This window comes from Aulonocara sp. 'chitande type north' Nkhata Bay, linkage group LG15 (assembly GCF_057382095.1).
Source record: "Aulonocara sp. 'chitande type north' Nkhata Bay isolate Kocher_YH1m ecotype deep benthic linkage group LG15, A_spYH_male_GT1.1, whole genome shotgun sequence".
Lineage (NCBI taxonomy): Eukaryota > Metazoa > Chordata > Actinopteri > Cichliformes > Cichlidae > Aulonocara > Aulonocara sp. 'chitande type north' Nkhata Bay.
In genome coordinates this window covers 23,046,394-23,063,860 of record NC_141358.1, presented here as the reverse complement: position 1 = coordinate 23,063,860, position 17,467 = coordinate 23,046,394, and the positions used below count along the sequence as shown (strand labels likewise).

Genomic DNA, 17,467 nt, shown 5'->3' with positions numbered 1-17,467 from the left:
ATATGTATATAAAATAGTTAATGAAAAGACAAATAGAGATATATTTTATTTTTCTGATACTAGAGGAAAAACTTCAGCAAAGAAAATGTTGTGTTGGCTTGTGTAGTTTTTTTGTGTGCTTACAGTCCACCAGGTCACGGATTAGCTACCACAGTACTCCCCCTCCACTCTCTGTTGGCATGTCTTTAGACTTCAACATGTGTGTGAATGTCAGGATCAATGCAGATGGATCTGATGACCGTCTTTTTTATGATTTCAGCGACAGGTTCATCTATAATTAAAATGCTCTTTATAAGCACGACTATCGTTATCGATTCTCCTTCCTGTGTGATTGTGCGTGCACAGTGGACAGCCCTATTATCTGCATTGATTGGCGGACTGCTTTCACCAAGAAAATAAGACTGGTAAAAGAGTCTAATGGAAGGAGAGAGGTACTATGAAGTCAACAGATAAAGTGGGAGGTAGTGCAGATCGCAGACAGAGAACACAGTTATGTGTTGTTCTGGCTTTTTTACAGGCCGCTTAGCTTTAGCTCATCTGCGAGTATAATCCTGCTGAGCTAATAGAAATGTTCACTTTCTACATTTATTCAAGTTACTAATTTAATGTTTTAAAAAGCATTTACAATGCTCACAAATGTTCACTTTCTACATTTATTCAAGTTACTAATTTAATGTTTTAAAAAGCATTTACAATGCTCACAAATGTTCACTTTCTACATTTATTCAAGTTACTAATTTAATGTTTTAAAAAGCATTTACAGCTTTAGCTTTAGCTCATCTGATGGTCTTAAAGATGATGTCAGGATCCTGATGGCAGCGAACGAACTGACTGATATCTAAGAATTTGATATCAACAAATTAAAAGGACTGTGTTAACTGTTCAAAGAGTCATTTTATGTGCCAACACTTTAAGCACATTTCAAAGCTGTGTGAGAGAACCCTACTGTGCACATATAGACAATGCTTGGCAAGAGTCTTGAGCCACCCCTCAATATGTTCAGGGATTTATTTAAAAGTGCACATATACATGGAAATACAGTATACAAGGCAATCGCTGACTGGCAGAACCAGGCTCAGGGAGGGCCAGCCATCTGCCACGACCGGTTGGAGTGAGAGATCGGTCTCTCTTAGGTATCTTTCTTATTATTTCTATTAGTAGTCTTCAGGAATAGTTCCCCAGGCTTCCTGAAGGACATTTCAAAGTTCTTTGCATGTTTGCTGCCTTTTGTTCTGTTCTCTGTCAAGATGACCCTTATTACTTAAATAATGTAGAGGTCTGGGGAGGCCAATCCATGCTGATAGTGGTCCATTGTGTGCTTTTACTGCTTTGGCTGTGTGTTTGGAATTATTGTCATGCTAAATAATACCATAAGACCTGTTTCCACTGATTTTCAGTCCAGTTCTTGTGTAACTTGGCACAGCTTAATCTTTCTTTCATTTTTGATCTGTCACAGAAAAAACAGGGTGTGAGGGGGAGGCTCCCACGCTCCCTGTTTGTCATCAAAACGTGATGAAATGTCAACTCTTGGTAGAAAGACAAGAGCAGCCATATGGACACGTTTCTCATTTGATGTCAAGGAAGATAAGACACGTGAAACATGTGGCGCCACTGTCACTGGTGAAAACACGACAAACCTTTACACTTTATATTTTAGTCAACTGAAACAACTTCAGTCTAGTCTACTATAATCTTATCATATTTAATCAACTAGAACTAAACTCAAACTAAAAGAATCTAGAAGCTTAAATTATAACAAACACTAAATCAAAGTTTGCACACCACACCAGTTCATTCTTTGAATGATTCATAGAATCATTAAGAAACAAACAAAAGAAAGAAAGAAAAACCTAAAAGAAAACAAACAACGATAAAAATACACTGGAAACAGTCAGGTAAAGCGACTGGACTGGACTGAAGATGAGTGACAAAGCAGTCAATATGCAAAGAAACACTTTAAAAGTCCTTCAGAAAGCCTGGAGACCAATTGCTTTAAAGACCACTTTAAAATTACAAGAAGGTTGGGATCCTTGGATACAAAATATGAAGATGTGATCATTCTTTCACAGCTTGCATGCAAACTGATTCTTGTGTTGGATTAGTGCTGTGTCCTAAGTCTTTTTGACCATCACAGTTCTCTGAAACTCCATGTTTTTCACAGAGTTTGTGTTATATAGGTAAGTGAACATCTGCAGTCCACAGCTGAATGCCATGCTGTAGTCAATTAATCAAACAATTGAAAAGTTGGGGATGTGATTGGGGGACATTTTCTGAGAGTAACTAAATATGCAAAATTCCACCTGCTAGCCTTTTTTGTCTTAGAAGAATTATTAACAGAAAGACAAAACTATGATAAATAATAATAAAAGGCGTTTCGTTCTTTTATTTGGAAATATATTTAGATTCATGCCTCTGCTTTTTCAACATCAAACAGCATTTGAGACATATGAGACCTTAAGACTGTTGTAGTTTATTTCTTAAAAATAAACAATTAAATTTGAGAACATAAACCTACAGTCTCTAGTTCCCTTTACAATGATGGAAAGAAAGTTGGTGCACTCGCTGCACAGTTTAAAACCAAGACATCAGCACTTATCTGTGTAGAAACTGGGCAGAAAAAAAGGGCAACTCTAACTAAATCTGAATATTCAAGGACACACGGTTGAGGGACTTTAGTGCACATTTCAAAGATAAGATGATTCAAGGACAGCAACTATTCTCGAGGGGTCCAATATGAGCGAATAAGAGTCACTGCTAGAAGAAGAAGAAGTAGGAAAAAAAATATCTCAAAGCATTTAATGTTCACAGCAGCCAGAGAGAACAGGTTCATGAACTCATCACAAACTTATCATCAAGGGCCACCTCATAAGTCAGAAACCCAAAGGGGTTTCTCTCTGTCATCAAAACACAACCCAAAGGTGCCTCAGAGACGTTTGTTTCTGAGTGTAGATGGAAGAAAGTGGTTGTGTACCTCCACGGAGATCGGCAGAGGCTGCCACATAAGCAAACGTATCCATGTTGATGATGTCGATGACTGGGCTAACCACTCGAGACGGGTCCTGGAGACACAAAAAGAACCACACACATTTATGCTTAATTAGGGCTTCAGATTAATTTTTTAAAAAGTGTAATGCAAGGGAAATAAAACAAGCTACCAAGGAAGAAAAAGAGAAAGAAGTGAATGTGTTTCTGCTTTCATCACCAAATTCTGTTCGAATAAATGAGGCGCTCAGTCCAGTGTGTTCATCTGTGTGTGAAACAGACTGTAAACTCCAAGGTCATTATACTGCACTTCTCCGAAAGGGAATTTCAGTCATTCAGCAACAATCATGCAGACAGCAAATGTAGCAAGGTGAGATTGACCACTACCTCTGTTGACTTTAATTCAGTGCTACTTTATTCCCTTCTCTGTCATTAATGTCAGACCACTGAGCCACATGAAATGAAGAGATACAGAAAATGCTTTTAGGTGACAACACAATTTATTAAGAAGCAGCAGAGAAAATGAGTAACACATCAATAGGTTACTGGAGGTAAACTGTGTAGGCTGTGTAGAATTCAATATTTTAGTTTGCGAAGTTCAATACGGGCTCTGGTATTTCATTTCATTTGTGTTAGGGCTATATTGGAATTGACGAATAAAGAAAGGTCTGACACCTAGCTATCCTGATGGAAAGCTTTGTCTTCGTCTTACTACAACAGCAAAGCTGGCTGCATAATTTTTTGTCAAGTGATGTTTGAGCACAGTGCATATTTAGAGCATGACATTGACTGTGCTATATAAAAGACTGATATTACTAATACATGTTTTTAATTATTGGCTTGCAAATCTTTTTTTTTTTTTCTGTTTATTTTGGTGGATGCGACCATATTGGAGTAGAGACACAGACAAAGATACTTTTTGATTAGAGATGGGGAGAGCTAATTTACTACCTGGCTAGAGTTCAGCATGCCCCTTGTGTTCATACCTACTAGTCTTTTAAATCAACCAAATCCTTAACTTTAAGGTAAGTAATATAAAACTCCTCCTTCACAGGGCTGTCAGAAGGAAGAAAATAACCAGAGAGATCAAAACCAGAGAAATTTTGGTTGTAAGACAATGTATTTCTGCTCTAAAGCTGACCCTTTGTGTTTAAGCCAACCCCAAGTGGTTATTTAAGAAACTGAATCTTGGCTTCATTTGCTTGACTTTTCAGCCACTGTAATTTGTATTTCTTGTGCTCTGCACGCCACTTTATTACAGTGATTTTCTGGTTTATGGCACTTTTGAGACTTTTCTGAAGTAACAACCAAGCAGCTGCCCACTCAACTCTACAGTTTGGTTCATGTGGTTCAGAGAATAAGATCCTCAGTGTAGCGCAACAATAATTTTTAAAAAACATTTGGAAAGCACATCCTCCATCAATGAACTATTTTCCACTTTTAAACAAAGTGGTCTGGAAATGCACCAAACCTTTTTTTCCTCTATTTTTCTGGTGTTTCTTGTAATTCACCTCTACCAACTTTCATGAAATCCAGCTGGCAGTTTTCTACTAAGCTTGCTGATAGACCTCAACTCATGTCCCAATGGAGCAACTAATCCTATAGATAGATTTCATTTCTGTGTTGGAAATGAGCAAATTTATAAGCTTAAATCATGCAGACAGGATGCGGGGAAAAGGGTTAGCGTGTAAAGCATTTCTAACTTTTTAAGTGAACATTTAAAGCCATTAAAAATGTAATGCTTGATATTTGTGACTGGTTGATGAGACTGTAAAAAATGGGATAATATCAAGCACCAACAAAAATTCCCGTATCCCTCAACCCTGTGTAATCGTCCATAAGGCCATAAGATACTCATGGATTTAGTTTAGTTATTGCCTCCTTAACCCTTAAACAGAGTCCTAAATCCTTTTAAAGTGAAAACTGGCAAAAATGGCTGCACTTGATTTTCCTCATATTTTTTCCTTGATGGTGCCATTTGCTCTTTACAAGGATAAAAGGTACAAAATCTCACTTGCACACACCCACACACACTGGCGCTGCCAGACTTGCACTCCCTTTTAAATCATGAAGTGTCCCTCTATTAGTTTGGTCAAACGGCTGGATGCATCTTCAGCCAGTGATATTACAGAGCAGGTGGAGCGGTTCTGGACCATTAGCTGCAGGGTCAGTGCAAGGGGACGCAAGCTGCATCCTTCTACAGCTTCAGCCACATTACAAAGCACTCTGTCTGCTTTAATAGCTGTTAGGGTAATGACACTGTGCAGCACTCAGGGTGAAGCATCACGACATTACTGTCGTAACCGGATAACTGTTATTTTCAAATCACTCTGGAGCATTTTCTTAATTTTAGCCATTTCTTTTTTTTTTTCCCTTCACCTGAATAGAAATGAGAATATTTGATGAGTAAGTTGAGAGGAATCTGACCCCAAAGCAATCTGCTTCTTTTATGGTTTTGGACTCTTGTTTTTAAAGTGCAACTTTCAAACATTTATTGAATTTTACAAATGAATAAATGTATAAATGAATTATAAATGATTTTATAAATGAATATTGAATTTTAATAAATGACCTGTTTTACATAGTCGTCCTTGAGTATTTTATGCAAGCATGCAAGGAAGTTGTGTCGAGGCAGACGTTTGACTATTGACAAAATTATCATCTAAATTGTCCCTTCAGAAAACCCATTATTCCAAAACAACAAGCACTCTAGGCTTTAATGCAATTCTTTATATATTTTTAATCACTAATACCATCTTTCAAATCATTTTTTAAATCCAACAGTGCATGCAGGGAGTGCTAGTGTTAATTTTGTTCATTGCTCTTCATGTAAACAATTATTCTGTTTTCTTTTCCTTCATTTAGGAGTGAGGTTTATAGGTGATGTTCACTGAGCGTCCATAGTGCCTAAATAGCCCTGTCACTGTCCTATTTCATTTCCAGTCATTTCTTAGGAAATGACTGGAAATACTAATGAAACCATCAACATATTCACTACATGTTTGGCCGTTCATTGTGATTATCGCTTTTGTTTTGCAGCTCTCTTTGATTGCACATGCACATATAGCAACAAATGAGCAATGTTGCTAAACACAACCAGGATCCTTTTATGTTGACATGCTCTGAAAATATTACTGTTAACTGGTGAACAATTACAATAAATTGTTGCCTTGGTGCTGAAAGACAAAAGCAAAAGCGGTAATGTGATAGACATGGGGCTGAGTAAATACTCTCTAGATTCAATCAGTGGTAAAAAGCTGGGAAATTTCTATTTATTCAAATGAGAAGATGCATATTTGCATGTATTATTTCTCAATTACTTCCCTGACAATGGAATTACAATAAATCATTTATTTGACACAAAATGATTTGTTAGCATCAAACAGTAAAGTATTCAAAAAAAGGCTTTTTTGGCAAAACAGAAAAAGCTTGACAACAACTAAAAGAGAACAAAATCAAAATATATGATAAAATTGATCAGATGTGAAATACAGAAAAGCAGATAACCTGAAATTTGGACAAGACTTTAGCTCTCTATATCAATAAGACAGACAATTATTTTGCGGGGAATGTGATTTTACGGTAGCCTGGAGTTTTGACTACGCGTGTGTGTTAATCGGATCAATACCTCATACATTTAAATCTAAATATACGACTATAGAGTGACTACATAGACAGTGACAGATCACTTTTGTGCTTGAACACACACAGGCGCACACACACAAACACACACACGAATAAACCACGAGTATAAATATGGATGGTGATGGTACAGCAGCAGAAACAGATCAGACTCTCTGGTGGATTTATTGATCGCTTCTCTGCAGATTGAGATCAAAGGTCTTTAATAGCAGGCAAACAACTGTTGACTTGATGAATTGGAGAAGTTCAAGACAGGTGTTAAAATTAAAATGAACTGGAGAAGAGAGTATGCGAGGCACATGGACAGGGAAGGAGATGAGAAAGGCCATGTAACGTCGTAAAGCAAATCAAAGGAAGGTGATGGTATGTGTAAAGCCAGGGTAGGATAGAAAAGGATGCAAGAGGAAGTGGATAGGGAGATTTCAAGAGAGCAGAGAAACGAGAGAGGAAAAGAGATGGGGATAGAAAAGAAAAGTGGACGTTTCAAGAGGCCAGAAAGAAGCTGAGAGGAGGCCAGAGAAAGGAGGGGGAAAATTACGAGGAGATGTAAAGAGAAAAGGAAGAAAAGCAAAGGTGTGAGAGTAATGGCAGTAGCACAGGGAGGAAGACATGAGGTGGGGAAAGTAGAACAGAGTGCGATAACCAAAATTGTTGGATAAGAGGTGAAAACAGGAGAGGAGATGAAAATGGAAAAGAAAAGGTGCAATGGTACCGAAGAGTAAGTAAAAGTAAAGGAGACGAGAGACGGAAAAAGGGAAGAAAGGAAGAGAGATGTGACAGGACAAAAGGGAGCGGAGAAGAGGTGGTGAGAGGAGGCAAAACAAGGTGATGAGAGATTGGATGGGGAGGACAAGAAGAGCAGACACAAGCAAAGGACAGCAGACGGGAGAGTAAGAGGGGTGAAGAAGAGAGTACCGCACTTATTTCTTAATGAGAGGCAATCAGACCGGCATCTATTTTCTTTAATGGCACGATTTCACTTCGACCACTGGAGTCATCACGCAGAGGCTTTTTGTTGAGTAGTAAAGCATGCCATATTTGCAGATTGGCCTTGGTCATTATGCCTCGTGACTCACATATATTTGTGTGTATATATAGACACATCTGGAACATGAGAGGGTTGTAATTTGATAGAGAAGCTTTCAGACTCACATATACTTTGTTGCATTAGGGTTTATAAATGAACATGCAGTTACACCTCTTTGATCCTTTGCAGGAGGGGTGGCAGCCAGTCTTTGTTGACCTCACAGTGGCTGTCCAGGAAGGTCAGCACTTTGGCTCTTGCAGCGTCCGTCCCCCGCACTCTGGACCTGATGAGACCTTAAGCAGACAAATAGAAAGACAGTTTAATCTCATTCCTGTTCATGCAAAACCTTCAAAATATTAACCACATCTATTTAAAATTATAACTTTTATTACACAAGACCTAATTAACAATTGTTATTCACACTGCACTTTTAAATATCACTGACAAACTTAGGCCAGCAGTTTAAATGTTGTGGCTGATGGATATATAATAAAGGACAATGCAATTGCACCAACATCCATCCATCCATCCATCCATCTTCATCCGCTTATCCGAGGTCGGGTCGCGGGGGTAGCAGCCTAAGCAAAGAGGTCCAGACCTCCCTCTCCCCAGCCACCTCCTCCAGCTTGTCCGGGGGAATACCAAGGCGTTCCCAGGCCAGCCGGGAGATATAATCTCTCCAGCGTGTCCTGGGTCTGCCCCGGGGCCTCCTCCCGGTGGGACATGCCTGGAACACCTCGCCCAGGAGGCGCCCAGGGGGCATCCTTGCCAGATGCCCGAACCACCTCAGCTGGCTCCTTTCGATGTGGAGCAGCAGCTGCTCTACTCTAAGCCCCTCCCGGATGGCCGAACTTCTCACCCTATCTCTAAGGGAGAGGCCAGCCACCCTTCGGAGGAAGCTCATTTCCGCCGCTTGTATCCGCGATCTCGTTCTTTCGGTCACTACCCACAGCTCGTGGCCATAGGTGAGGGTAGGGACGTAGATCGACCGGTAAATTGAGAGCTTCGCTTTTACACTCAGCTCCCTCTTCACCACGACTGACCGGTGCAGCGTCCGCATTACTGCAGCCGCAGCCCCAATCCGTCTGTCGATCTCCAGCTCCCTTCTCCCATCACTCGCGAACAAGACCCCGAGATACTTGAACTCCTCCACTTGGGGCAGGAACTCATCCCCGACCCGGAGTGGGCACTCCACCCTTTTCCGGCTGAGAACCATGGCCTCAGATTTGGAGGTGCTGATCCTCATTCCCGCTGCGTTACACTCGGCTGCGAACCGCTCCAGTGCGAGCTGGAGGCCCTCACCCGATGAAGCCAACAGAACCACATCATCCGCAAAAATCAGAGATGAGATTCTGAGGCCACCAAAGCGAAAGCCCTCCGCCACTTGGCTGCGCCTAGAAATCCTGTCCATAAAAATTATGAACAGAACCGGAGACAAAGGGCAGCCTTGGCGGAGCCCATCACCCACCGGGAACGAGTCCGACTTATTGCCGGCAATGCGAACCAAGCTCTTGCAACGGTTGTATAGGGATTGAATGGCCCGTAGCAATGGGCCAGACACCCCATACTCGCGCAACACCTCCCACAGGACGCCCCGAGGGACACGGTCGAATGCCTTCTCCAGGTCCACAAAACACATGTAGACTGGTTGGGCAAACTCCCATGCACCCTCAAGTATCCTCGAGAGGACAAAGAGCTGGTCCAGTGTTCCGCGACCAGGACGAAAACCGCATTGTTCCTCCTGTATCCGAGGTTCGACTAGCGGACGAACCCTCCTCTCCAGCACCCTGGCATAGACTTTCCCGGGGAGGCTGAGGAGTGTGATCCCCCTGTAGTTGGAACACACCCTCCGGTCCCCCTTCTTGAAGATGGGGACCACCACCCCGGTCTGCCAGTCCACAGGTACTGCCCCTGATCTCCACGCAACATTGCAGAGACGTGTCAACCAAGACAGCCCTACAACGTCCAGAGCCTTCAGGAACTCGGGGCGGACCTCATCGACACCAGGGGCTCTGCCACCAAGGAGTTGTTTAACTGCCTCAGTGACCTCGCCCCCGGAAATCGGTGGGTCACACCCCTCATCCCCAGACTCTGCTTCCTCCCCGGAAGACGTGTCAGTGGGATTAAGGAGGTCCTCGAAGTATTCCTTCCACCGCCCGACAATTTTCTCAGTCGACGTCAACAGCGCTCCGCCAGCACTATACACAGTGCAGGTAGAGCACCGCTTTCCCCTCCTGAGACGCCTGACGGTTTGCCAGAATCTCTTCGAGGCAGTCCGAAAGTCTTTTTCCATGGCCTCTCCGAACTCCTCCCACACCCGAGTTTTTGCTTCAGCCACTGCCCGAGCCGCATTCCGCTTGGCCTGTCGATACCTGTCGGCTGCCTCCGGAGTCCCACAGGCTAACCAAGCCCGATAGGCCTCCTTCTTCAGCCTGGTGGCTCCCTTCACCTCTGGTGTCCACCATTTGGTTCGGGGATTACCACCACGGCAGGCACCAACCACCTTGCGGCCGCAGCTCAATGCAGCAGCTTCGGCAATGGAGACGCTGAACATGGTCCATTCGGACTCAATGTCCCCAGTCTCCCTCGGAATGCTGTTGAAGCTCTGCCGGAGGTGTGCGTTGAAGATCTCGCGGACTGGGGCCTCTGCTAGACGTTCCCAGCACACCCTCACTACGCGTTTAGGTGCACCAGGTCTGTCCAGCGTCCTCCCCCGCCACCTGATCCAACTCACCACCAGGTGGTGATCAGTTGACAGCTCAGCCCCTCTCTTTACCCGAGTGTCCAGAACATATGGTCGCAGGTCTGGTGATACGATTACAAAATCGATCATCGACCTACGGCCTAGAGCATCCTGGTGCCACGTGCACTTATGGACACTCTTATGTTCGAACAGGGTGTTCGTTATGGCCAAACTGTGATTAGCACAGAAGTCCAATAACAAAGCACCGCTCGGGTTCAGATCAGGGAGGCCGTTCCTCCCAATCACGCCCCTCCAGGTCTCGCTGTCGTTACCCACGTGAGCATTGAAGTCTCCCAGCAGGACAACAGAGTCTCCAGGTGGAGCACCTTCCAGCACCCCCCCCAGGGACTCTAAGAAGGCTGGGTACTCCGAACTGCCACTCGGCGCATAAGCGCAGATGACAGTCAGGACCCGTTCCCCGACCCTAAGGCGCAGGGAACAAACCCTCTCGTCCACCGGGAAAAACCCCAACGTACCGGCAGCAAGCCGAGGGGATATAAGAATACCCACCCCAGCCCGCCGCCTCTCACCAGGGGCAACTCCAGACTGAGACAGAGTCCAGCCCCTCTCCAGGAGACTGGTTCCAGAGCCCAGACAATGCGTAGAGGTGAGCCCAACTATATCTAGCCGGTACCTCTCAACCTCACGCACCAACTCAGGCTCCTTCCCCACCAGAGAGGTGACATTCCATGTCCCTATTGCCAGTCTTGGCAGCCGGGGGTCGGTCCGCCAGGGCCTCCGCTCCTGGCCGCCACCCGGCTCACAATGCACCCGACCCCTATGGCGCCTCCTGCGGGTGGTGGGCCTGCGGGAGGATGGGCCCATGTCTCCTCTTCGGGCTGTGCCCGGCCGGGCCCCATGGACTAAGGCCCGGCCACCAGACGCTCGCCCTCGGGCACCCTCCCCGGGCCTGGCTCCAGGGCGAGGCCCCGGTAACCCTATCCCGGGCAGGGTAAACTGTTCCCTCGGTATTCTTTTCATGGGGGTCTTCTGAATCGCTCTTTGTCTGGTCCCTCACCCAGGACCAGTTTGCCATGGGAGACCCTACCAGGGGGCAAAAGCCCCCAGACAACATAGCCCCTGGGATCCCTGGGACACACAAACCCCTCCACCACGATAAGGTAGCGATTCAAGGAGTGCACCAACATGTTTTTTTAAAATAAATAAATAAATACAAAATGAACTGAATAGAGAAGACATTTAATAGAAGGGTCTTTTGAAAAATGCATATAATCCAGATCTATAATTATTTTTGCACTGAAAACCATTTCACTGAATCACCCACTGATAAGCACATTAAGACAATGTGTCCCTGTGCATAAACAGAACCAACAGGTTTGATTTTAATTTGTCATTCATGCTTTAGCTTTTAAAATAAGGTTTGGAAAACACTGTATCTTTTCTGTAATAAAGCTTTAACCATACAAGGTACCCGGTACAGGGTGGGTGGGGGTAAAATAAATGTATAAAACTGTCATAGAGATACAGATTTATTACATGAAAGTGGTGCTGTACAAGATTTTCAACATAATTTTGAGTTGTACTTAAAGTAACTATATTCAATATGTTTAATGCCACTTTTAGATTTACTATTGCATCATTAATATTATTAAAGCATCTCCTTAATATTGAAACTGTTGATTATATGAAGTAATTACATATTGCTGGTAGCTTTACATAAAGTGATGCAGTTACTCCATAAAAAAAAAAACTAAAAATGTTGTGGAGTGGAACAACATTTGCATTGATTAACAAAAAAATCCAAAACATTTGGAAAAAAAAAAAAAAAAAAAACAAAGGAAAAAGATAACTATTGATAAAAATACAACTAAATAAACAAAACAATTACGGTGTTTGTGAAATTGTGAAATATGATTCATAACGCTGAAAAAACGACTACAGTATGATACAATCATCAGTTCAACATGGTGTTGTTGTGCCAACTCAAAAGACTTTTGGTTAATTTCAGTCTTCTGTAAACAACAGATCTAAATTTGTAAACAACGTAACAACATTTAATCATCCAATCACAATTAAGAAACAGCCATAATTACAGCGAGCACAAATGGTACTGATAGTGTCGATTTACTGCACCTTTCTCAGTCCCATTTACAGTCTCATACACACTTTAACATTGAAATGTTGTGTACAGTGTTCACTTGGATACCGTCGATATTGAACTTAAAGCCCTCCCAGCTTTTCTTTGCTAAATTGAAATCCTCCGCGTTGCCGTCTGAAATTGATTCTTTTCAGGGCGGCAGATCGGATAAGACAGTATATACTCAAGTTTCATGCTCACAAGCTGTGACTATCAGTTAAACACACACATCCTCCATCCGCTCGCTATAAATATACACGAAGACTTTCATCGAAAAGGCCCCACAGCAGCAGAAGAACAAGACAAAGAATATTTCAGGCACTGGTGAGAATGGAACCCGTAACCTTGGATGTATTAGTGCCTTGCTCCATTTATTGACACCACATTTCTTGCTTTCACTTTCTTTCACTTGCTCTCGCAGTCAGTCAGCAGAGGGGAAAATCGATGCAGTGCTCTTAGAGGGCCTGTCAGACATGGACACAACCTTTTAACAGGCGCATCACTCTCTGCATTTGTGTGTCTGTATGTGTGTGTGTTGGAGAACAGGTTTGCGTATCCATTTTTAAACAAGTGGGAGAGAAAAGCAAAGAAGGGAGTGGAGCAAAAGGCCAAATGTGTGCGTCAGTTAACTGCAGTTGTGTTTTAGTAAGACAAAGACAGACACACACAGAGTGTGTGTGTTTGTGTGTAAATGAGCCTGTTAAGGAGGTCTCCCTGACGGGGTCCAGTGTTCCCCTCTATTTGGACTAAATGGTCTAATCGATACTCCCTGACACGGAGACGTAATGTGTGTGTGAGTGCGTGCACTGTTGAATATGTGTGCGGTACATGCCCACAGAGGAGTCTGCATTGTTGTATGTGTGTTATCGTGATAGTGCTGGGGCCCATTGTGAATGTGTGTGTGTGTGTGTGTGTCGGTGACATTGTACAAAGGGCCGTGAAGTTTCACGCGGCGCCGTTAGGCCGAGGCTCAGCCAATTAAAAATCCCATTTCATCCTCAATAAGGCTTTATTTTCTGGATGGATGGACACACACACACACACACACACACACACACGTACCCAGACACATAAACTGGACTCACATACAAGCAGGGACACACACACACACCCACACACACACACACATATCTGCACTGACAGAAGTGGACGCCCATTTACTTAGATACACACACACACACACACACACACACACACACACACACACACACACACACATCTGCACTGACAGAAGTGGACGCCCATTTACTTAGATACACACACACACACACACACACACACACACACACACACACACACACACACATCTGCACTGACAGAAGTGGACGCCCGTTTACTTAGATACACACACACACTCACACACACACACAGTGCATGGCGGGCTGACTTTGTACAGAGGAGAGTGTTAATCTACACCGATAACTCTTAACTGTCTCCACCTATCAGATGTGGGTCTGTGTTTGTGTAGACACCTTTTATTTGAAGCCAGTGTAGTGAGGACATTTTGGCCAGGCTTTGAAACTTTAAAGGGCTGTTTGAAGGTTAACATCTTAACAGATTAATATCAGATAAGAAAATGCATAATGTCTTTGTTAATGTGTCTTCACTATTGTACAAATGGACATTGTTGTGTGCTATTGGACTTCTACGCTTGAGTGGATCCATTAGAGTTGTAAGAAGTGAGGGCATTTTGTCTGGCAATTGATCCAAAGAGTGCATTATGCTTGAAAAGAACTAGTTAGTACAAAGTGCTGTCTGTCCAGTTTAGCTGTTATGAATGGCCACACTTGATGGCATCATGAAAAGCCCCATGTCATTAAAAAGGATAATCATATGCTCTTCACAAAGAATTCACTATGTTGTATTTGGTTGTAGACATGAAAAGCGTGAGTGATGGCACTTTTAGAGAGAAGTTCAAACCCTGCTCTCCCTTTTCTGTGCTGCATGAATGGCTTACATTGGTGTAGTTGTTGGTGTGTCAGTTTCAGAATACTACCAAAATTGCTGGCGAGATACCTTCCAAAATGTGAAGCTGGAAAGGTGTCAATATTGTTGATCACGATAGCAACTGTGACTCAAGGGGTCATCCACCAGCAGTTTTCATATTAAAGTATCCTTAGACAAAATTTCAGAAACTGCCCCGTGTGTCATTTGTGTATGAATGTATGTGTAGAGTTGGTGTATGAAAGTACAACGTGTTCTTATTCAGGACATCAAACACTACCTTTCTGCCAGAGCCACTGGCATCTTGCAGATACACAATAGGTGTCTGTCAGCAAGGTACTGCAGAAGTGGATCTCATTCTTAAGTCTGTCCATATGGGCACTTTGAAAGAGATCCTGAGGTTCCAGTTAAATACACTGTATTAAAGCCAGACTAGTATGTCAGCCCTGCTGATACTGATATACTTACTGATATATCAGTATCAGGATTTATAACCGTGAATAAAAAATGCAAAAAGTAAAAAAGAAATCGGAGAAACAGCCTTATAGGTGTTGATACTGCATAGTTTGTCCACAAGAGGGCAATTTGCAACTTCCCTCTTGGCAACATGGGATATAACAAATGCAATAGCCAGCTGATCTGATGTACATATACGATATAAACATATACACATTTGTTTAAAACCACCAAATGATGAAAGTGTGAGCGCCAATGGTTTCCTTCAGACAAGAGTGTATTTCTAAACTTAGCCAAGAAGTTATGGTCATCTGAAATGACTAAACAGTTTTGTTTTTTTGGCAATTTTAATTTTAAACCTAACTAAATAAGATTCTACCTCTTAAATGTAACCACATTTGGTTATCTAAAAGCCTGCTGCTTTGCAACGATCACTAGCTGTGGTTGCCTCCAGTGAACATGTCAACCCAGTGTGGTTAAAAGGAAACACATCTAGACTAAATCCTGGTGAAGGAATTGTCTGTCTGCATATGTACCTGAACTAGCATGGTCTGTCCTACCTTGGCAGTGTAGCGGCAGACATTAGGCTGCAATAACAGCTGCAGATTGGGCTGCAGCCATGCCACAGGTACAGGTTGGAGCATCTCATCTTAATAACTTCATCCTCTATCAACAATAGTCTGATTACAAATGGCACTTTCATGCAGCACCTCAGACACACAGTCCAGCATTCAGCATGTTTACAGCCCGGCTTCAGTCAACATTACTGCCAGGTGGCAATGATGACAATGTCACACGCCCACTGTTTTGTTTTGTTTTTTCTATTCTGAGACCACTGGCTTGAGAGTGCAGTAAACTGAACCAATTATCAAGCATGTAAGTGAGTTAATTTGTGTTTAGTAAACGAATGATCAATTGTACCACTAATGAAAACCAACTGAAAAGGAAAATTACTTAGAATATCTTTGGGTTTTGCCAAATATAAAGCTCCAAACTGTGGTCTCCTGGTTGGCAAACTTGAAACAAACTTGATCGCTACCCATCCTATTTCCATTTGTGGGATTTGTTGCATCTTAAAAGAGAGCCCTTGTGTTTCAGCATACAATATTTCAATGGCAGGTGCATCAAGGGGCCAGTGCCAATGGACTGTATATATATATATATGCAAGACCAACAGTATTTGGCATTCTAGGATAAAGATGCACTGAAATTGCTTTGAGCTGTCCAAATTACCAGAGCAAAAAGACTCCATATAAAGGAAATCAATTTACAATTTATCAAGCTAGGTGGGAAAATTAGAGTTCACGTCTGGAACGTCTCCAGACTGGAACATGTATTAGGTAATGTCCGACGGGAAAGATTCTTAAAATTCAAATCTAGTTAGGCACCATGGCAAAATGCTAGATGGAAAAAAAAAAGATTTAGATTGTAATGCACACACATAAATCGGGTCTTTTCACACATTTCACAGTGTGTTTTTGAAGCTAGCAAGGATTCAATTCAATTTTCAATTCAATTTTATTTATATAGCGCCAAATCACAACAAAAGTCGCCTCAAGGCGCTTCATAGATACAGAGAAAAACCCAACAATCATATGACCCCCTATGAGCAAGCACTTTGGCGACAGTGGGAAGGAAAAACTCCCTTTTAACAGGAAGAAACCTCCGGCAGAACCAGGCTCAGGGAGGGGCGGCCATCTGCTGCGACCGGTTGGGGTGAGAGAAGGAAGACAGGATAAAGACATGCTGTGGAAGAGAGACAGAGGTTAATAACAGATATGATTCAATGCAGAGAGGTCTATTAATACATAGTGAGTGAGAAAGGTGACTGGAAAGGAAAAACTCAATGCATCATGGGAATCCCCCGGCAGCCTACATCTATTGCAGCATAACAAAGGGAGGATTCAGGGTCACCTGGTCCAGCCCTAACTATATAGGATATTCATACAGTTGGGGGGTTAGCTTTTTAGGGCAAGTACTAAAGCGCTTCATTGTTTAGATATAGTTTTTTCTAAAACAACTTGATGTTTGGATTAATGGTACATGCCAACACTGTGTTCTCACAAACGTGCACGTACAACCACCTGTGTTTGTGTGAGTGTGTCAGAGAAGACATACAGTATCAGGCTGGTGTGTTTTTTATGGCCATTAAAAAGACAATCAAGTCAGAAAGCCTGAAGCCATAAACTATTAACTAGCTGAACTGATGAACTCTGCCGATGTCTATGTGTGGGTGTGCGTGTGTGTGTCATTGTGTGATCAGCATGACTGTGCTATAATGAAATCCTTCAGTGACAGCATGTAGGACAAGTGTTCCTGTTGTTATAGAGAGAGACAGAGAGGTGAGTGAGAAAGAAAGAGGGAAACTATAAAATGCAAGCAACAGAACAGCCAAGCGAGATAAATTTAAAATATGAGGTGAAATAAAGCATCCAGCAAGAGGAAGAAAGAAGGGAGAAAGAAGAACACAGAGAGAGGTATTAGTGAAGTGGAAAGGGGACTCGTATTTTCAGACGTTTTAGTGCAGTAACCGGAGTTCAAACGGCGCTGCTCTCACCGAGGCAACAACAAGCAT

General features: G+C 42.8%; 1 protein-coding gene across 1 annotated transcript in view; it reads right to left on the bottom strand.

Moving 5' to 3' along the window:
* The window catches only part of galnt14 (UDP-N-acetyl-alpha-D-galactosamine:polypeptide N-acetylgalactosaminyltransferase 14 (GalNAc-T14)), a 255,088-nt gene that overhangs the window by 52,868 nt on the left and 184,753 nt on the right, over positions 1-17,467 (bottom strand). Inside the window, exons 6-7 of the mRNA XM_086265026.1 lie at positions 7,823-7,944; positions 2,972-3,059 (exon numbers count right to left, since the gene is read on the bottom strand). Of these exons, the coding sequence (XP_086121152.1) occupies positions 2,972-3,059; positions 7,823-7,944 (210 nt within the window). The remainder of the gene's footprint in view (positions 1-2,971; positions 3,060-7,822; positions 7,945-17,467) is intronic.